This window comes from Zonotrichia leucophrys, chromosome 9, assembly GCF_028769735.1.
Source record: "Zonotrichia leucophrys gambelii isolate GWCS_2022_RI chromosome 9, RI_Zleu_2.0, whole genome shotgun sequence".
Taxonomy (NCBI): domain Eukaryota; kingdom Metazoa; phylum Chordata; class Aves; order Passeriformes; family Passerellidae; genus Zonotrichia; species Zonotrichia leucophrys.
In genome coordinates, this window is record NC_088179.1 from 4,939,775 (window position 1) to 4,960,429 (window position 20,655).

General features: G+C 59.2%; 2 protein-coding genes across 2 annotated transcripts; one reads left to right on the forward strand and one right to left on the reverse strand.

Moving 5' to 3' along the window:
• Positions 1–3,761: 3,761 nt before the first annotated feature.
• On the reverse strand, positions 3,762–9,894 carry PFKL (phosphofructokinase, liver type). Its single transcript, XM_064720829.1, has 22 exons — positions 9,740–9,894; positions 9,157–9,230; positions 8,976–9,053; positions 8,701–8,890; positions 8,404–8,569; positions 8,269–8,313; positions 8,076–8,184; positions 7,673–7,768; positions 7,501–7,593; positions 7,106–7,231; positions 6,954–7,018; positions 6,737–6,800; positions 6,504–6,650; positions 6,338–6,408; positions 6,164–6,251; positions 5,901–6,053; positions 5,617–5,781; positions 5,415–5,476; positions 5,013–5,124; positions 4,825–4,924; positions 4,604–4,709; positions 3,762–4,519 (listed from the first exon to the last, which is right to left on the reverse strand). Exons 1-22 carry the CDS (start codon positions 9,825–9,827, stop codon positions 4,372–4,374), a joined length of 2,346 nt encoding a protein of 781 aa, XP_064576899.1. The 5' UTR covers positions 9,828–9,894; the 3' UTR covers positions 3,762–4,371.
• Positions 9,895–12,086: 2,192 nt separating this feature from the next.
• On the forward strand, positions 12,087–15,043 carry PROCR (protein C receptor). Its single transcript, XM_064720830.1, has 4 exons — positions 12,087–12,464; positions 12,550–12,786; positions 13,826–14,092; positions 14,173–15,043. Exons 1-4 carry the CDS (start codon positions 12,410–12,412, stop codon positions 14,283–14,285), a joined length of 672 nt encoding a protein of 223 aa, XP_064576900.1. The 5' UTR covers positions 12,087–12,409; the 3' UTR covers positions 14,286–15,043.
• Positions 15,044–20,655: the final 5,612 nt, after the last annotated feature.

Sequence of the window (20,655 nt, forward strand, 5' to 3'; positions counted from 1 at the left end):
GGCTGTGTGAGTGGTGGCTGGCGTTCAGCAGAGGCCTGGCTGGGGGCACTGCTCTATTACCTCTGGTTCAGGGAGTGCATTGTGAGCCCTGTGGAGGAGGAGGAGGGCTGTGCCTTCCCGCTTCACTGCGCCTCTGGAACGGTGAGCCTGCTCCCAGCACTGCCTGCAGGGCCACTGGGCTGCCTTACAGCCTTCCTGCAGCCACAGCAAAGGCAGGCAGCAAAAGAGTGCTGAGGAAAGCTCAGTGCAGAGCCACCTGGGCAGGGTGTGGCCCTGAGATACAGGACACAAGCCCTCTGTGTCTCCCAGTGCTGCACTGGTGACGTGGCTGTTCCATGGCCCCCTGTCCCTGTTTGAGCAGCGTCCAGGCTGTGGTACCAGGAAGGAATGCTCCTCAGGGATGGTGACAGCCTGCTTGTGTCCACAAGCCTGTTTGCCTGACCTTGGTGGGAACAGGCACAGCTTGACCCTCATCACTCAAGGGGAGATTTGCTGATGTCTTTAACTCCTCTAAAGACCTTTGTTCTTGCCTTTTGCGTTAAACCCAGCTGCACTTGTGTGATTTATGATGTCCCAGACTTTGACATCCAGGGCCTGGGAGACTCACCCTGCTGAGTGCAAGTCTTCTCCCAGGCCCCTGGCTTGTCCATGTCAAGGAACAAGGGAGTTGCTGTTGGGGTGAGCTGGACCCCCATCTTCTCTGGGATGTGAGTGATCAGAGGAAGTGTCCATCAGGACCCGGTCATGGGGCCGGTGGAGCAATCACTGTGCCCTTGAGGCAACACTGACACAATTCCTGGAGAAGCTGGGCTGTTTTTTGCCTACGTGCTCATCATCCTTGGCTGCTGCTGGTGCTGCCCTCGGGACTCCCAACTGCTCCTTGCAGCATCCCAGCAAACCCCAGCGGGAGCTCAGCCCCTCCAGGGCCCTGGCAGCCTGCCTTCCCCTGCAGGATGCTTCTGGAGGCTTGCTCTGCCCTCTCTTCAGGGTGGGCTGGATGTGCTGGGAATCTGGGAGCACAGTCACGCCCCTCCTGCTCATCCTCGGAATTCAGTGGCTGTGCCTGTCCCTTTTCTCCCAGGAATTTGGCCCTCCAGGTATTTTTTTGGTGGAAATGAGGTGTGGGGGCTGCAGTGACTCCTGTCCCTCAACATGCAGCTGGTCGGAGCCCTGTCCCCATTCACACCCTAAACCTGTTTGCTGCAGGGCAGTGCTGCAGACAGATTTTCCACATGACCTGCTGTCACCCTGCCCTGCCTCAGCCGGGAATATCGAGCGGTGAATGCAGATGATTCCAGCTCTGGAAAATGCCAGCAGCTGTACTGAGCTGCTCCCTTCAAACCACCCTCAGAGACTGAGAGGCTGGTGAGGCAGGTGTGAGGGCCATAGCTGAGGGAGGGAGGGAGGGAAGGAGTGGGCTGGGGCTCCCCCAAAGTGGAGTGGCACATGGGAGAGTGGAAGAGCCCCTTTCCCACCCAGCTCCAGGAGAAGCCAGGTTTCTGCCTGGGGTCTCCAAAGCAGGTTGTTGATTTACAAGAGCAGCAATGCTGCCTCCATCAGCAAGGTCTGCTAGTTATGGGTCCAGGGAGGAGATAAAAGTCACCATCTTCCCTCAGAGCCTAAAATGTGTTTAGTCAGGGGAAAAGCACTGAAATAACGGAATGGTTTTGGGTGGGAAGAGACCTGGAAGTCCATCTCATTCTACTCCCTGCCATGGGCAGGGACACCTTCCACTAGCCCAGGTTGCTCCAAGCCCTGTCCATCCTGGCCTTGGACACTTCCAGGGATCCAGGGGCAGCCACAGCTTCTCTGGGTACCCTGTGCCAGGGCCTCACCACCCTCACAGGGAAGAATTTCTTCCCAATATCCCATCTAACCCTGCGGCAGTGGGAGGCCATTCCCCCTTGGTGTGTCACTCCAGCACTTGTCCAAAGTCCTTCTCCAGCTTCCTTGTTGGCTCCTTCAGGTACTGACAGTGAGGTCACCCCACAGCTTCTCCAGGTGAACAGTCCCAGCTGTGCCAGCCTTTCCTCCCAGCAGAGCTGCTCCATCCCTCTGCTCACCCTGGTGCCTCCTCTGGGCTCTCTCCAGCAGCTCCAGCTCCTTCCTGTGCTGGGCCCCAGGGCTGGGGCAGCTCTGCAGGTGGGGTCTCACCTGAGCAGGGCAGAGGGCACAATCCCAACCCCTTTCCTGTTGCCCACCCTGGGATCAGCCCAGCACAGGGGGGGTCCTGCCATGGGGCATGGCCAGCCCTCACCACCTGCAGCCCCAAGGCCTTCTCCAGGGCTGCTCCCTCGGCTCATCCCCAGCCTGGATTGATCCCAGGGGTTGCCCTGACCCAGGGGCAGCACCAGCACTTGGTGCTGTCAAACCTCAGGAGATTCCCATGGGTCCCTTCTGGAGCTTCTCCAGGGCCCTCTGGATGGCCCTGTCCTTCGGGAGTGTCACTGTCACTGCACCCTCAGCCTGGTGTCACCTGCAAACCTGCTGAGGGTGCCCGACCCCTCTGTGCCAGTGATGGAGACCTCAAATATCACTGGTCCCAGCACAGAGCCTGGGACACCACTGGTCACTGATGGCCACTGTGAGCCTCTGGATGTGACCATCCAGCCAATCCCTGATCCATCTGACAGCCCATCCATGGAACCCAGCTCTCTGCAATGCAGAGAGAAGGATGTTGGGTGGGATTGTGTCCAGGCTGTACAGAAATCAGGATAAATGTCATCCACAACCTTTCCCTTGTCCACTGAGGGAGTGACTCCATCAGAGAAAGGCAGGGGGCAAGTCAGGGGGAACTTTCACTTGGGGACAGCTCCATGGGGAGGACAAAATGCTTGACCCCAAAGGCTGTGATGCATGCTGATGCGGTCCCACAGGCTGGAGCCGTCAGCCAGCAGCCCCAGGAGGGAAGCGGCCTGGGAAAGGAGCTCCCTGTGACCGTCTGGCACAGCCTGAGCATGCAGAGCTCGGCCAGGCCAGCACGCTTGGCCTGAAGTGTGAGAAACTGCCTCACAAACAAGCACAGCACCACCCTAAAGCACTTGGTTCCCACCTCCTGCACGCACCACGACTTGGACAGGGAGGAAAAGCCGCCTGTGGTCCCACTCTCCCAGGCTTTGAGGATGCACAAAACCAGGGAATGTCTTGGCCCAATGTAGCAGGCACAGGGCCTGCTAGGGCCCCATGGAAGGCAGAGGCCTGAAGATAAGAAATGCCAAGTCATGGCAAGCTCGTTTTCCACCTTTCTGACCCCAGTTTATCTCTCTGTAACCCCATAGGTCACTTCTCCTTAACCCCTGCTATTGGACAATTTTGGATCCCCCTATATCCTATGTAATGAGCTGTTTTAGCCCATTCTGGTTAGAAGAGCTGTCGCTGGAACCCTTTGCAGAACATCCAATAAAGACATCACTGTGGAATGCCAGAATAGCCTTCTCCTCTCTTGCCCTGAGTCTGCAGGCCTGCCTGCAGTACCTTGCAAGCTAGGAGCTAGAATCACAAAGGGCTGATTGATAATCACTAAAAGAGCTGATATCCCTTAAGCTTGCTAAGGTTGCCAGTGGCTAGGAGCTGCTTGGGATTTCGGGAGTCTGTCCCCATAAAAGACTGAGCAATCCACAGTGCAGCCTGTCCCGGGGTGGGAGGCTGGAATAGCCCAACATTAACCCGGCTTGAGAAACCCATCAGGCTTTGCTATTCCCCCCACCCCAGCCCTGTCCTGCCACCCGCTGCCCCCACAATGACCACTCCAGGAGGCAGGCTTGGCTCCAGCAGGTTTTATCTCTAGAGGAGAGGAGCAGTGCTGCGGGCGGTGCAGGATCCAGGGTGAGGTGACGGACACGGCGCCCACAGCCACGCGGTGACGGTCGCAGCCAAGCGTCATGCAAGGGGACAGGGGCTCGCCAGGACCCCCGTGCTCAGCCCTCGAGACCCCCACGGGGGATGGAGCTCCACAGGGACACCCAGAAGCTCCACGGAACCGCTCCAACCCACTCTGGAATGGCTCTGCATCCTCCTCGCTCCCCTCCCGCACGTGGGGCAGGCGACTACAAGCAGCAGCAGCTGGCTCAGGCGGTCAAGCCGCTAAATAAGGACTCAAAATACCCCAAGATTAAATAATAATAAACTATTAAGGGAAGATTAAGGGTCTGGGCTGCACTGCTGGCTCAAGCAACTCTTCTGCATCCGCACAGGGACCAGAACCCGCAGCAGTGATTGTGCTGTTCTGGGACACAGCACCAGGCTCTGCCTGCTGTAAGGGGTCGATGGCAAAGCTACAGGGCTACTGAGAACAGAGGGGACACAGTGCTCCCCCAGCAGCATGTGGGCACAGAGAGGACATGGCGGGGGCTGTGGGCCAGGCTGGTGGGACTAGAAGCCCTTCTCGATGCTGAGGGTGCGCCGGGTGACGTGCTCCATCTGGCCTGAGATGTACTCGGTGAGGCTGATCTGGTAGTTGGCGAGCATCTTCAGCATCAGCCGTAGGTTCAGCCACCACTGCTCCTGGGGCAGCCTGTGCCTGTGCAGGGGACACAGCTCTGGAGCAGACACCCCAGGAAGGTTCCCCCAGGAGCTGGTGAACCGCTGGGGCATGGGGACTTACTCAAAATCCGTGACTTTCTTGAGCTCTGTCACAGGGCTGAAGGCCACCACCTTCTTCCGCAGCCCGATCACACAGGCAGTGTCTCCAGAGTTGGCAAACACACGTCCTGGGAAAAGGACACTGCTGACCTTGGCCACCTCACTGGGGACCAAGCCTGGAAGCCTGGAGCAGCAGCCACCAGCCTTCCCTACCCCCTGTGGGATCCCCAGCCCTCGGCTCACCCTTGCTGTAGACTTGCTGCAGCTTCTCTGACATCCACAGCACCGCCTTCACTCCCAGCTTGGTCCCGTAGTTACGGTCAAAGGGGGTCGGGGCTCCCCCCTGGGGACAAAGAAATGGGGATCTCAGGCCTTGCCCAGCTCTCAGGGCCAGCAGGGCCCTTGCCACCCTGTCCCCTGTCCCTCTGTACCTGCTGGAGGTGGCCCAGGACATTGATCCTGCAGTCGAAGATGCCTTTGCCCTCGGAGGAGTAAAGGTTGTAGAGGAACTCGGTGGTGTAGTGCTCGTGGCACTTCTCATTGCTGGGGAGCAGAGAAAGGGTTTGGGGGGCTGCTCCTTCCCCTGGCATGACCAGGGGGTCTCCCTTTGTTTCCCGTAACACCTTTTTTGTGGTGTTTTTTTCTCCCTGAGGCCCAGAGCCCCAGTTCGTGTCTCCAGGACGACCCTGGGGCTGGAGAGGCACCCAGTGTCCCCAAGGCCAAGTGCCAAACCTCACCATGCCCAGGACCCCTCTCTGGCCACGGGAAGGGCTCAGCTCCAGCCTTGCTCCCTGCCATGGGGCTGGGGTTTGCAGTGACTGCCCCCAACTCACCGCAGCACCAGCCCTCTCTGGATATCCGTCTTCATTTTGTCAGTCAAGTGCTCCACGTTGGCCTGCAGGATGAACACCAAGATGCCAGCAGCCATCCCACAGCCCTCCTGTCCTGACATCAACCCAGCACGGCCATGTCCTCCAGCTCCTGCCCTGCTCTGGAGCCCTCCCTTCTCCAATTTTCCTTCTCCTGCCCGCCCACCTTTAAGTCGTGGATAGTGAAGGGATCCTCGTAGACGTAGGCGGCGTCGGCGCCCACGGCGATGCCGGTGACCGTGGACAGGTACCCACAGTAGCCCCCCATGGTCTCCACGATGAACACGCGGCGCTTGGTGCCCGAGGCCGACTGCTTGATGCGGTCACAGCTCTGCGCCCAAACAAGGGGAGGTCACACCAGGGAAAGCCACCTTCCATGGGACATTGGCCACTCCAGGCCGTGATGGAGGTGGTGGAGCACAGTGAGCTGTCCCTGTTGGTGTCCCTCACCTCCATGGCGGCGTTGACAGCCGTGTCGGAGCCCAGGCTGAAGTCGGTGCCGGGCACGTTGTTGCTGATGGTGGCGGGGATGACGCACATGACGATGCAGAGCTCCTCGTACTGCCCGCGTGCCTCCACCAGCTGCAGCACCCCCTCGTACGCCTGCAGGCGGCCAAAGGATTGGGAAATGCTGGCCCTCCCTGCAGCCAGGTCTGCATGCCAGAAAGATTTCTTTAGGATGCCCACAGCCACCCCGGTCCCCACTGATTCACCTCAAAGCCCCCAATGACCAGCAGCCCCTGGATGTTGAATTTGCGCACGTTCTCCACAATCTTCTCCATGCAGGTCTTGGGCAGCGTCCTGTGGTGGGGAAGGGGAGCAGACAGTGGGGTGAGGATGGTGGGGACACCCTTCCCCTATGTCCCCATGCCCAGGGCTGCACTCACCTCTTGGTGCCCAGCATGGAGCCACCACGGCCCAGCCATCCTGCCACGTCATGCCAGCCCACCTCGCGGACCTGCGGGCACCAGCCACAGGTTAGGGTGGGAAGAACCCCCATCCCCAAGCCCAGTCCCATCCTCCAGGACATCCCAGGCTCAGGGTGCCCCTTACCTGCCCCTTGGCCAGGCCCTCGAAGCCGTCATTGACCACGTAGATGGTGTGTCCCTGGCAGATGCCGATGCGCACGGCCGAGCGCACCGCAGCGTTCATGCCGGCGGCCGGCGCTCCCACATTCAGAATGGCCATGCTAAAGGGGCTCTGCGGGGACAGGGATGGCAACAGCACATCCCCACATGTCCCCAGAGGAGGAATGGTGTACCCTCCTGCTCCCCGTCACCCCTCACCTTCTCCTGAGCTGGCTTCTGGTGAGCCAGCAGCTTGTAGATGTTCCAGTTGTTCTCAAAGCTCCTGCAAGGACACGGTGATGTGTCCCCAAGGCACGTCTGGGAGAAGGGGAAATCTCCCCACTGCCCCTGGGGTGTGACTGGGGACAGCTTCCTCACAAGGAGAAGCCCCTATCCAAGAGGGATGTCTCCCCTGGTCCTGGTCCCTGCTCCTCACCTTCCACGGAGCTGGATGGCCTCGTCAAACCTCTTCTCATCCATGGCCTTCTGCACATCCTTTGTCTGGAGGAGGGAGAAAGATGCAGCACCATAACACCCACATTCACAGGGAGGGGAGTGAGACCCCCAGCTACCTTCCCTGGTACTCACCACCTGGACACACTCCATGAGTGGCAGCCGCACCGACTGGTTCCCGGAGTGGCTGACCACGCAGGCTGGGGTGTCTGGTGTGGCCTCCAGCAGCGCCATCACCGCCTCCATCCCCATCTTGCTGCTCTGCAAAGGGACATGGGCACCCCTGTGACACTGGGGCCACCAGTGCCAGCTGGGTGGGATGCTCAGGGATACTCCCACAGGCTTGGAAACCATGTGGCTGCTGATTCACTGCTGGAAAGCTGATGGGTTTATTTAAAAATCCATGAAATCTGGAGTAAATGAAGAGAAATGGGTGCAGGGCTGAGCCCATCTGAGCCTCACCCCTTTCCATTGGGCAGAGGGATGGCAGGAGCAGGGTTTCCCCTCTCTGTGTCCTCCCCTGCACCTACCAGCACGCGGTCGAAGGCGGACGGGGTCCCTCCGCGCTGCACGTGGCCCAGGACGGTGACCCGCGTGTCGAAGCCCAGGCGCTGCACCACCAGCTGTGGGGAAGAGGAGACACCACGTTGGGGACCCGCCGGTGTCCGTGGGTGCCAGGGTGGTGCTGGAGCAGTCCCTTACGTCCTTCACGTAGTTGGAGGAGATGGGTTTGCCGCTGCGGTCGATGGCGCCCTCGGCGATGATGATGATGTTGAGCCGCGAGCCCCGGCTGCGTGTCTGCCACGAGGGAAGGACAAACAGCCACCACCTGAGCTATGTGTGAGCGCCCTGCCCTCTCCTTCCCACCCTCTGTGCTGTCCTGGGGGTGCTCAGGTCACGGGCAGCCAAGCCCCCAGGCCAGCGCTGCCCCTGGCACGCGAGGGCTGGATTTGCGCTCGGCTGAGTGCCCCGGCTCACAGGGACAATGGCGGCAGCTCCCGAAGCTTCGCAGGGGCCGGGCACGGCTGCAGGCTCAGCCCAGGCCCCCGTGGGGACTCCCCGGGGGGAACAGGGCATGGATGGGATAGCAGGAACCCCCCCTCACCTCCCCGAGCCTCTCGCACATGAGGTCCTCCCAGCCGTCCTCCGGAGGGGATTCAGGGATGAAGAGCCAGTCAGCGCCCGAGGCCAGGCCGGACACCAGCGCCAGGTACCTGGGGGGACACAGAGGTGGCAGCACTGGCCCCAAAATGTGGCATCCCATCCCATCAATGGCTTCCCCATCCACGGGAGCTTACCCGCAGTGGCGACCCATCACCTCCAGCACAAATGTCCGCTGGTGGCTGCAAGGACAGAGGTGAGAAGAGAAGGTGAGTGGGTGAGTGGGTGTGATGGCCTGGGCACTGCAGCCCCCAGCCCCCCATCCCCCTCACCTCTGCGCCGTGGTGGTGATGGCATCCACAACCTCCATGATGCGGTGCAGCGCCGAGTCGGTGCCGATGGTCATGTCGGTGCCGCAGAAGTCGTTGTCGATGGAGCCCACCAACCCCACGATGTTGAGGTGGCAGTTCTTCCTCGCCACCTCCTCGCTGATCTGCCCTGGAGGGGGTCACAGCCACCACACCGGTTATTTCAGGGCACCATCATGGGGCTGGAGCCCAGGCCTCCTTGGGGTCACAGCACTGCGGTGACCCTCCAGACCTCACCACCCCAAAGAGGGGCTCACCCACCGTCTCCGACCAGCTCCTCGAGCAGCCCGGCCCACTCGGAGCGGAAGATGTTGGCGCCGGTGAGGCTGCCGTCGCCGCCGATGACGCACAGGTTGGTGATGCCGTGCTCCACCAGGTTGCGGGCGGCGCGGAGCCGGCCCGCCCGCGTGGTGAAGGCCTTGCAGCGGGCACTGCCGATCACCGTCCCACCCTGGGGACAGAATGGGACACGGGGCTTGTCACACACCTTTGGGGGGCTGGGAGCTGGAGTCCCGCGGCCCCATGGTGGCCCTCACCAGCTGGATGATGTTGGAGACGCTGAGCCAGTTGGCTTGCTTGATGTTGTCACCCCCCTCCACCAGCCCCTCGTAGCCCTGTGGAGAAGCAGAGGGTGGAAGTGAAAGGTATAAAGGAATCCTGGCACGGGGGGGTATGGATCCCCCCAGCCATGATGGGGAGCAGAGGGGGAACCCCAACCTCGTAGATGAGGAAGACCTTGGCTCCCACATATATCCCCATGCGGGTGACAGCGCGGACAGCGGCGTTCATGCCTGGAAAAGTGATATGTGAGTGGAGCATTCCCTTGCAATCCTGCAGATATAGGATCCTACAGGTGACCCTGAGGTGTCCCTTCAAGAGGGGGGAACCCCATGGGACCCTGCATCTCACAGGGAATGCGATCCCATAGGTGACCCTGAGGTGTCCCCTTGAGTGGGCGGGGAGCCACGTGGGCTGCGACCGGGGAAACTCAGCGTGCAGCCGGGGACGAGAAACAGCCCGGCAGCGAGCGAGTTGCTCATCCCGGGGGGAAACGGGGATGGGGACGGGGACGGGCACACCCCCTCCGTGGGGCTCCCCCCGTGGGGCCCCTGCCCTCCCACGGCCCGAGGGCCCGGGGACGGGGACGCGGGGCGGGCACACGGCAGGGGGCTCCCCATCCATCCGCCCGCCCGGGAGCAGCGCGGGCCGCGGGCTCCGGCCCCGGGCGGTCGCGGTCACGGGCACGGACACGCGGGGACCCCGCGGGCCCGGGCCGAGCCCCCCGCCCCGCCGGGCGCACCTTGCGCGTCGCCGCCGCTGGTGAGGACGGCGATGGCCATGCCGGCCCCCGCCATCCGCAGCCGCTCCAGCTCCGCCGCCGCCGCCATCGCTGCGCTCCCGGTGCCGGCGCCGCCGCCGAGGACACGCCCCGGGACACGCACGGACCGGCGACACGCCCCGAGCCAGGGGACACGCCCCGGGACACGCCCCGGCCGCGCCACGGAGCGACAGACGGCGGGACACGTCGCTCCGTGTCGCGACATGATGCGCTGTTATATCGTGCCGGACAGTGGGGACGTGCCCAGCCGTCCTGCACCGCGCCATCCTGCCGGAGATCCGTCCTTGAATCCTGAAGGATTTGGCTGATGCAGCTGCCCAGCTGATCTCCAGGATGTGTGGAAGGTCCTGGGTGTCCGGTCAGGTCCAGGTCCATTGCAAAAAAACGGAGAGGTTTTCCTTGTCCTCATCTTCAAAAAGGGTGGAAAGGTGGAGCCTGGGGCGCGGAGCTGCCGGCCCGCCAGCCTCCCCTCTGTGCTGGGAAAGATGGAGCTGTCCCCAAGTGAAAGTTGCCCCTGACTTGCCCCCTGCCTTTCTCTGATGGAGTCACTCCCTCAGTGGACAAGGGAAAGGTTATGGATGACATTTATCCTGATTTCTGTACAGCCTGGACACAATCCCACCCAACATCCTTCTCTCTGCATTGCAGAGAGCTGGGTTCCATGGATGGGCAGTCAGATGGATCAGGGATTGGCTGGAGGGTCACATCCAGAGGCTCACAGTGGCCATCAGTGACCAGTGGTGTCCCAGGCTCTGTGCTGGGACCAGTGATATTTGAGGTCTCCATCACTGGCACAGAGGGGTCGGGCACCCTCAGCAGGTTTGCAGGTGACACCAGGCTGAGGGTGCAGTGACAGTGACACTCCCGAAGGACAGGGCCATCCAGAGGGCCCTGGAGAAGCTCCAGAAGGGACCCATGGGAATCTCCTGAGGTTTGACAGCACCAAGTGCTGGTGCTGCCCCTGGGTCAGGGCAACCCCTGGGATCAATCCAGGCTGGGGATGAGCAGAGGGAGCAGCCCTGGAGGACGACTTGGGGCTGCAGGTGGTGAGGGCTGGCCATGCCCCATGCCAGGACCCCCCTGTGCTGGGCTGATCCCAGGGTGGGCAGCAGGAAAGGGGTTGGGATTGTGCCCTCTGCCCTGCTCAGGTGAGACCCCACCTGCAGAGCTGCCCCAGCCCTGGGGCCCAGCACAGGAAGGAGCTGGAGCTGCTGGAGAGAGCCCAGAGGAGGCACCAGGGTGAGCAGAGGGATGGAGCAGCTCTGTTGGGAGGAAAGGCTGGCACAGCTGGGAGTGTTCACCTGGAGGAGAGAAGCTCTGGGGTGACCTCACTGTGGCCCTCCAGGACCTGAAGCAGCCAACAAGGAAAATGCAGAGAGAATATTCCCAAGGGCCCTGACAGAGGGGAATGGCTTCAATCTGCCAGAGGACAGGTTCACATGGGATACTGGGAAGAAATTCTTGGCTGTGAGGGCAGTGAGGCCCTGGCATAGGGTGCCAAGCGAATCTGTGGCTGCCCCTGGATCCCTGGAAGTGTCCAAGGCCAAGTTGGACAGGGCTTGGAGCAAACCAGGGTGTCCCTACCTGTGGCATGGGGTGGAATGAGCTGGGCTTTCAGATCTCTGCCCACCCAGAGCATTCCATGCCTGTATTCCATGCCATGGCATTGATGCTATTATGTTCCATGCCAGGCTGTGCCATGCTGTGCCAATGAGACAAGCTGGAGCTTTTAGCAGAAATTTCCCATTTTAAAATTTTAAATTTATAATTATTTTAGATGTAATTAAAAAACAAACCTATGGAGATTTTACCCTGCCATTGATTTCTCACCCCCACTGCCCAGCTCAGCTACCCAGAGTGCCACCCCTTTCCAGACAGGGGTATCCTGTTGGTGGATGCCCTCTCCACAGGGGATGGGGTCCTATAGGTGACACCCTGAGGTGTCTCCCTTCGAGCAGGGGAAACCCCATGGGATCCTAAACCCCACAGGGAATGGGATCCAGGTGGTTGCAGTGATGTGCTGGGATGCTGCTCCCTCCAATACTCCCCATTCCCTGGCCATGGTCCCCATCCCCGTGTCCCCCTGCTCTCCGACATTCCCCAAGAGAGTGGGACAGTGCCCTGCCCATGGGGAAACTGAGTCAGGTGCTGGCAGCTCGCCCAATTCCAACTGTGCCAGGAGGAGCTGGAGCCTCATCCTGCATCCTCAGGCACGGCGGGGCCCGGCACATCCGGCAGGGAAGGGGTGGCTCGGCTTAAGGAAATGGGAGAGACCTGGCCGGAGTCCCGCTCTCCTCCCCCCGCAGCCCCACCTCCCTCCCCGGCCCGCTTAACATCCCCCGGGCCAGCCGCGGGAACAGCAGCGCGAACCGAGCCCGGAGCGGTGCCGGGGCTGAGCTGCGAGCCGGGACAGCAGCAGGGCCACCAGCGTGTCCCCATCGTGTCCCCAGCGCCGTGCCAGGGCTGAGCTCCGAACAGGGACAGCAGCGCGAACCCAGAGCCGGGGCTGAACTGCGAACCGGGACAGCAGCAGGGCCACCAGCGTGTCCCCATCGTGGTGTCCAGGCTGAGCTCCGAGCCGGGCCACCAGCGTGTCCCCAGCGTGTCCCCAGCGCGGTTCCCGTCCCCACGATGCTGCGGCTGCTCCTTCTCGCCGGGATCCTGGGCTGCGGGGCTGAGCAGGCAGGTAAGGCTGGCTGGGGACAGCATGGGGACACACGGGGCTCAGGGAGGGTGACGGGACAGTGGCTGATGTCCCGCGTCTCCCGCAGCTCCGCTCGCCTTCACCATGCTGCAGCTGACCCGCGTCTACCAGGGCAATTCCATATTCCGGGGGAACGCCAGCCTGAATGGGCAGCTCAGCCATGTCCTGGAAGGGAATAATGTCACTCAGGTGATCCCGCTGGAGTCCCCGGACGCCTGGGCCCGGCGGCAGGACGAGGTGATCGCCTACCTGAGGAACTTCAGGCAGCTGGTGATGCTCTTCAACAAGGAGAGACCCACTGACTGTGAGTGGTGCCCGGGGCACGGGGGTGGGTGTCCTGGGGATTGGGAGCATCTTCTGTGCTGCCAGGGACAGATGGGCGAAGGGATGGGGACAGGACCATGTGCAAAACCTCCCTGTGGGCAAAGGGAGCCCTTCTGCTGAGCCGGGAATTTCTTACCCGGAGCACATCCTGGGAACGGGATGATGCTCAACCTGTTGCTGCTTGTCAGGAAAAGGGCTGGGGGCTGCAGCCTGTGGGGTGGTGAGGTGTAGGAGCCCTGTCTGCTCCCTGCCTGTGCCCTATGGGACGCTGCTGCTGATGGTTTCGTGCTCCTGCTCGCTCTGCCCCACAAGCCCTGTCACCTCTGCTGCTCTTGTCTGGGGTGTCTTTTCCTTTTCCTTTTCCTTTTCCTTTTCCCTTTCCTTTTCCCTTTCCTTTTCCCTTTCCTTTCCTTTCCTTTCCTTTCCTTTTCCCTTTCCTTTTCCCTTTCCTTTTCCCTTTCCTTTTCCCTTTCCTTTTCCCTTTCCTTTTCCCTTTCCTTTTCCCTTTCCTTTTCCCTTTCCTTTTCCCTTTCCTTTTCCCTTTCCTTTTCCCTTTCCTTTTCCTTTTCCTTTTCCCTTTCCTTTTCCTTTCCTTTCCTTTCCTTTCCTTTCCTTTCCTTTCCTTTCCTTTCCTTTCCTTTCCTTTCCTTTCCTTTCCTTTCCTTTCCTTTCCTTTCCTTTCCTGTTGTCCCCAAACCGGTTTTGCCCCAGCCCCACACTCCTGTACCCTTGGGGAGCCCGGTGTCACCACGGAGTCTCTGGCATGAGCTGTCCCTCTCCCAGTGTCCCTGTCCCAGTGTCTTGCTCCATCCACAAGAGCCACGAGCAGCTCTGTGCCCAGAGCCTCCCTCTCTGCAGAACCCTGTGCTGTGTGGGGATAAGGGAGGGGAAAAATTGGTCACTGCCATGCTCAAACCGAGGGGAAGCAAAGCTGTGGCTGGGTGAACTCCGTGCCCAGTTTGCCGCTGGTGCTCAGGGTGGGAGCGTGGTGACCCTGTCCCCTCCCTGTGTCCCCGCAGTCACCCATCACCTGTGCTGCCACCTCGGCTGCCGCCTCTACCCCAACGGCACGGCCCAGAGCTTCTACGAGGTGACCCTCAACAGGACGGCGTTCCTGAGCTTCCATGTCCCCAGCGCCACCTGGGAGCGGCGCTGGCCCGGAGAGCTCCCGGTGGCCGCCTTTGCACAGGCACAGCTGATGAAATACCCCATAACCACGCAGGACCTGCAGTATTTCCTCAACACCACCTGTGTCAACCTCCTGCAGGCTCAGAGCGCCAGGACAGGTCTGTGCTGGGCTGGGGCTGGGGACAGGGACGCGGTGGCGTGGCCCGGTTGTCACCTGTGTCCCTCTCGCCTCTTGCAGGAAGAGTCAGCGGCCGATCGCGCACCCCGCTGGTGCTGGGGCTGGTGCTGGGCAGCCTCGGCCTGCTGGGCATGGCCCTGGGCATCTTCCTGTGCACGGGAGGGAGCTGCTAGCTGGGCAGCTGTCCCATGTCACCCCAAGGACACCGGGGATGGACCTGTCATCTCCTCGTGCAGCCATCAGCACCCTGTGGAGTCAGGAATGGATCCATCATCTTCCCAAGGATCAAGAAACTCTCCATGGATCCATCATCTCCCTGTGGAGACAGGGATGGATCCACCATGTCCCTGTGGAGATAGGGATGGATCCATCATCACCCTGGGGAGGCAGGGATGGATCCATCATCTTGTCAAGGATCCAGCAACTGTCCATGGATCCATCATCTCCCTGTGGAGACAAGGATGGATCTGTTCTGTCATCTTGTCAAGGATCCAGCAACTCTCCATGGATCCATCATCAGCCTGGGGAGGCAGGGATGGGTCCATCATCCCTGCATAGAGACAGAGGGGATGAAAGCCCATCAGGGGACCAAGCCCATCCCTGACAAGGGATACATGTCCCCATTGCCGCAGGCTTTGCTCCCCAAGGACACCAGTGGCTTCCCAGTCCTGTCCCTGCTGGGCTGACCTCTCCAGCAGCCCCCAGCCCTATGGATGGTCCTCACTTCAGGCAATGCACTGAGGCTCCACACAGAAACATTGGGCATGGATGGGAAAATGGCGGGGGAGAGGCATGGGGGAAAGCAGCAGGAGGAACAGCCATGGAATGGATAAAAGGATGGTGTTAAACCCTCATTCATCCCTGTTCTAGTGGGGATGGAGGGAGGATGTCACACCTTGTGTAATAAAACCACCCGTCATCTCCCACCACACCTCTGGCTGCTCTTGTTTCCCCTGGCAGCACCAATGTGGGGCTGTGGATGCATCTTTGGCCACGGCTGCTGCTGCTGGGTAGGCTCGCTGGTGTTGCCAGCCCCTGTGCCAGACCCTGGGTTGTGTGCTAAGTTTTCCAGGTCTCTGGAAAGACACTGGTGGTGTTTGCACCTCCTGAACTCATTTCAACCCTCTCCCAGCCTTGGTTTGACTCAATTGAGTAATTTTCTCAATGTTTTTAATTTCCTTGCTCGATGTGAGATGCTGAGGTCAAGTACACACAGCTGTGAAGGGACAGTTTTCCACAATCCAAATCTGAGCTAAAACCTCCACTCTGACTGTTTAAACTTTGATTGTGTTGATAAGAAACTCTTGGCCACATTTCCCTTTCACCCAAAAGTGGATTTTGAGCTCTCCTGTGCATCTCCACTGCTCTGGCAGCAGGAAGGGAGCCAGGAGCTGGCTGGGGACAGCAGAGGAGAGAGGCTTTCCTGGATTAGCTTCCAGCTCTTTCTTTTCTAAACACCCTGTGAACAAGAGAGGGTGGGATGAGGGAAGATGGGAAAAGAGACGAGGGACAGAAGGGATGCGAGGATGACCTTAGGGGTTGTCCTCACAGAGGGATGGAGGAGGAGGAGGTCACATCTCATCACCCTGGCCCCCAGCCACCCCTGGAGCAGCCCCCGCCTCCCCCAGGCTCCTGGGGCAGGGGCTGGGGCGCTCCCCACCCTTGGCGGGCTCTGAGAGGCCGGAGAATCCAAAACAACACGGCCGAGGCCCGGCAACGTCATGGCTCAGCCCTTGGAGCGGGGCCCTTGGCAGGAGCTGTGCTGTGGGCTGAGTGCTGCAGGGACATCCAGGGACACCAGGGCAGTGCCCAAGGTCAGATGTGCTGCATCTGCTGCCTGCAAAGGGATGCAATCCCTTCCAGCTGGGAGGAACCACGGCATTCCCAGCTCTGCTTTGAGTTTCAGACTCAGGGCATCTCTGCTGCCTGCAGATGTTGTACCATGGTCCCCAAGACTTGGAGTGATTCCTGATCTTAGTCTGCTCTCCCTGGGCTGCAGCTCCTTGCTCTGGCTGGGATGGCTGAGTGTGGATGCTGTGGGGTGCCCATGGCTGGGATGGAGCAGGGATGGCACCCACAATGGACAGACCCAGGTGGCAAACACTGGGGAGGAGGCCTGGAACAGCAGAGCTTGCTTTGCTTTTTGCTCCAGAAATGTGTCATCTTTTGGACAGATGAGCAAGTCTGAGCTTGCCCTCTTCACACAGCTCCAGAAAAGCCTTTTTCCTGCCCCCGAGCTCCCTGTGTGTGTCTGGAGAATGCTCTAGAACAGAGCTGACCCTGCTGCTGCTCTTGAGTTTCCACAAGGGACTGGGCAGTGGGGATGCCCCAAAAGTGCAGAACCCCAAGGAACAGCTTCATCTCCATTGGTGTTCATGGGCAATGCACCCAAACCTGGCACCTCCAGACCAAGTCACCTCCCTGGCTGTGACCAGCATCAGTGTCCAACCTGGACGTGGTGGCAGCATCTACCTCCAACACATTGTAGCCCCAACATTTCTCTTCCTCTCCCCAAAACCATCAAGTACCTCATGGTGGGGCTACTGAGGCCTGGCTGGGTGTGGCAGCTGGGGACAGTAGCCCAGCTGCCTCAGAACTGGGAGCTGGGCTCCTGTTCCACACACACTCCAACAGCAGCCACATGCACGGCTCATCCCTTCCCAAATTTGGTTGCTCTTCCGCTCCATTCACAGCTCGGGATGGGCGCCAGTGCGTATCCCATCAGCGAGGGATGGTTTCAATTTTCTCCTTGGAGGACTTCTGGGTTCTGCAGGAGGGTGAATGAACCCGCATGGAAGCCTCTGGCAGCTTTATCCAGCTCCCAGAGTGACCCATCCCTGTTATCTGCGGGGATTGCCGGGCAAGGCTTTGTTTTCCACGTGTGGTTTCCATCAGCCCGCTCCACTGCTGCTGTCTTGGATAAGGGCTCAGATAAGACACCCAAGCCTTGATCCAGCAAGTGATCCTCACTTGTTCCAGTGAGGCAATGTCCTTGTGCACCAGCTCTTTCCTTCACCCATCCCATGGGGAACTTGGATGGGATGGGCATCACCCCGTTTCCTTTAGGACATCACTCCCTCTGCAAGATTGGTATGTCCACCCGTATCCTTTGGGAGCTGCTGTGCCTCAGGACAAAGGGCTGGATGGCTCCAGGAGCTGCCCAAAACCAGGCTCTGGTGTCTGCTGGGGTGGGAGGGGGGAAAAAAGTGGGGCTGATGGGATCCATCTGGAAGGAAGCGGGATTATCCCTGTAAACACCTCTTACGCACTCGGCGCCTGCACTGGTGTCATTGTGGCTTTTCAGGACTAAACAAACCCCATCCTTCCAAATTCTCAGGGGCCACAGTGTCACAGCCACAGATGTTTGAATTCCTGACTTTGGGACATGCTTGTTAACACCAGGGACTGCACTGGGGGTGAGGGGATCTGCCTCCCAACAGCCTCCTGCTCCCACATGGAAAGGAGCAGCTCCCTGGAAAGCCTCTGAGCACAGGGAAGGGCCGTGCTGGCCACTCCCTCCTCGCAGGGCCATCGGTGCCCAGCGCTGCCCTCTTCCCTTCCTGCTCACCTCCCAGGTCAGCAGGAGGAAAGGGGAGGAGAGAGCTGGCTGCTGGCCAGGAGCAGGGATAGGTGGCAGGCAGTGGGTATCAGCCATCCCACACCTCTGCCCTGGCCCTGGGGGCTGCTCCAGCAGCCCCTGCAATGCAGGGAGCAGCGATGGGATGGGGACTCCTGGCTGGGAATCACAGTCAGGATTCCAGTGAAAAACCATTGCTTCACCTTCTTTCCCAGCTGGAGGTTGCCTCTCCAAACCCAGCAAATTTCTGCTGGCACCAGTCCCTTCTCTCTTCTCCCTCCACTGCCCAGCCCTGGAGCAGAAAGGCTTAGAGGGAGATAAACATGTGAAAAAACAAGATTTTTCTTTGCAAAAAACCCAAGCTTGCTTTCAGAGAGGTTTCCCTGGAAAAATGGCTGTTTGGGAACATTTTCACCCACTCCCCAAAGTTGGGAGCAGCCTTTGGTGTGACTGAGACCATTGGGAGCAAAGCTCTCCTCCCAAGACCCCAACGCCAACTCCTTGGAGCAGCCCCAAAACTCCACCATCTAATCTGGGATGGGGAATGTGTCTCTTAAGTGCAGCCAGCCCAGGCTGTGGAGGGACAGAAAACACAGACAAGGCTGCAGGGCATGATGGATCTGAGCCCTGTATTCCCTCCCATCATCAACCTGCTATGGAATCCTCATCCCATCTGCTCCTTGCCCTCCCCTGGGATGGGAGGGATCCAGCCAGAGGGTGGGAACACAGCTGATGGAGGTGATGACATCTAACAGCCAGCCTGTGGTGAGGCCCTGAAAGAACACACACAGCTTTGGAGGCGCTGAAAATGCTGAAAACCATTCCTTTCAGGAATAAACCAGGACCCCATTTCAGCCAGGCCTTCCCAAAGCAGCAGGGACTTCTGGGAGTGCATTCCAAGGACAAGTGTTTTCCTAGAAGACTTGAACAAGATGCCTTCATCTGAACCCTCACAATCCTCTATGTTCCAAGGACTTAGGTTAAAAGAAGCCCAGGAAATTTGTGTTTATTTGTTCCAGTTTGGGAATGGTGTTGCTTAGAAAGGACTGGAAATTCAAGCTGTGCATTACAGAATTTCCAGCCTGGAGTTTCAGTCAGGATCCTTGTTTGGGGCCAGACCAAGATGTGAACACCTCAACCTCGTGGGAAGCATTTCTATAGATAAAGGAGTCCATGTGTGCCATGACTCGCTCCCACCAGCTCCATGTCACAGGAGAAGGGGACAGAGGACACCCAGCACCCTCTGCAACCCCAGTCCTTGGAGGACAAATATTCCATGTGCTAAAACAAGCACACTGTGAGTGGGCCAGGACCAAAACCACTGGGAATGTTTGAGCAAGCGCTGCTGAGGCTGCTGGGCAACAGCATGGAACCCTGGAAGCTTTGTCTGGAGGTAGGAAAGGCTTTGGAAGCTGGCTCTGAACACACCCCACAGCAGGGGGGAAGGGTGGAAGGAAGCAGGGGGTTTTGGTTGGAATTTGGGGCTTTTGTTTTCCTGTCTTTCTCCCTGCTGGTGTGCAAGCTGGGGCTCTGCAGCCATTGTTGTGTTCTCCGAAGAGTCTGGCCCCACAATGCAATAAAAACAAACCACAGGAAGGAAAGGAATTAGCAGGGAAAGGAAAAGCAGCAGTGGGAACAAGAACTCAGGCCCAAAATAAACCTGCAGGCTGCTGCTGGGGGTGCAGGTAGGAGAGGTTACACAATGGAGCTTAGGGGTAAAATCCTGGCTTTTTGGATTTATTGCTACAGGTGAACAGGGTTGCAAGGGGCTGGAATAACAGAAAACAGCCCCAGGAACAGGGATATGGGAAGGAACTTCTTTGAAATTTGAGGTTTCCTAGAAACTTGAGCTAAGGGGGAGCAGAGGCAGCACCTGGAAAAGACTGGGCATCGTGGGCAGAGGAAGCACCCTCAGCTGGGGTTACCACTTTATCCTTATGGATTCTGAGGAGAAGCAGGGGTTTGGCATTGTGGGTTGGTCTCAGCTGCTCCCCAAGCCCCTGCTGTGCTCTGCCAAGGCAAATGTACACAGGATCCAACAGGAAATCTTCCCAGGGCTGCTGCTTCCCCTGCGTCACTCCTCTGGAGCTGCAGGGGAGGGTGGGACTTGCTGGAGCAAGGGCAGCATGGACACAGGGGCTGTGCCCACCTCGAGCTGCTTCCGGCTCCCAAGGAAGGAAAATGGAAAAAATTGAAAACAAAACCACGTTGAGGCTGCATCTGCTGCTCCTCAGCAAACACTTCCCTGTAGGCAAACCAGAGCCCATCCACTTCCCAAAGAGGGAATGGGATAGGGAGAAGGTGGAAGATTCACAGCCCCAAGATTCCTGAAGGAATAGGAAGGAGTGTGGAGCCAGGTGGCATTGGGCTCTTCTCCCAGGGAACAGTGACAGGACAAGGGGAAACAGCCTCAAGTTGCTCCAGTGGAGGTTTAGATTGGATTTGACAGAAAATTCCTTCCCTAAAAGGAGGGTCAAGCACTGGCACTGGAGCTGGTGGAGTCCCCATCCCTGGAGTGGTTAAACAGACCCATGGATGTGGCACTTGGGGACACAGGGCAGTGATGGGAGAACAGTTGGACTTGACCTCAGAGGGCTTTTCCAGCCTTACTGATTCCATGATTTCTGCTGCTGCCTGGCACAGGGAAGCCCAGGTCTGTCCCAGAAACACATCACCAGGGAGGTTTTGCCATTCCAACTCCAACAAACACTTTATTCCCATCAGCCTCACCTGTCCTCACGGAGGACAGAGCGCAGGAGGGGAGGGAGCTTTTCCAGACTGGTTCCATGTGGGGGCAACGAGGGACAACCAGGGCCATGAGGAGCCATTCCCAAATTCCACCATGACCAACGAGTCCTTGCTAAGCTGGTGCAACTTCAAATTTCAGACCAATTTTTGGGACTTTGTAGTTAGGAGAGCCCACAGAGGGCTTGAAAGATTCTTTTCCCAATCAATTGCGGGGCCTG

Bases quoted from the DNA above. Each gene is read 5' to 3' on its own strand.
- PFKL (XM_064720829.1), bottom strand. From the start codon at position 9,827: ATGGCGGCGGCGGCGGAGCTGGAGCGGCTGCGGATGGCGGGGGCCGGC. The intron at 8,570-8,700 runs GTGGGTGAGCCC...GACCCCCTCCAG, and splicing joins CGAGGAGCTGGTCGGAGACG to GGCAGATCAGCGAGGAGGTG. The intron at 4,925-5,012 runs GTACAGAGGGAC...CTTTGTCCCCAG, and splicing joins TCCTGGGCCACCTCCAGCAG to GGGGGAGCCCCGACCCCCTT.
- PROCR (XM_064720830.1), top strand. From the start codon at position 12,410: ATGCTGCGGCTGCTCCTTCTCGCCGGGATCCTGGGCTGCGGGGCTGAG. The intron at 12,465-12,549 runs GTAAGGCTGGCT...CGTCTCCCGCAG, and splicing joins CTGCGGGGCTGAGCAGGCAG to CTCCGCTCGCCTTCACCATG. The intron at 12,787-13,825 runs GTGAGTGGTGCC...GTGTCCCCGCAG, and splicing joins CAAGGAGAGACCCACTGACT to TCACCCATCACCTGTGCTGC.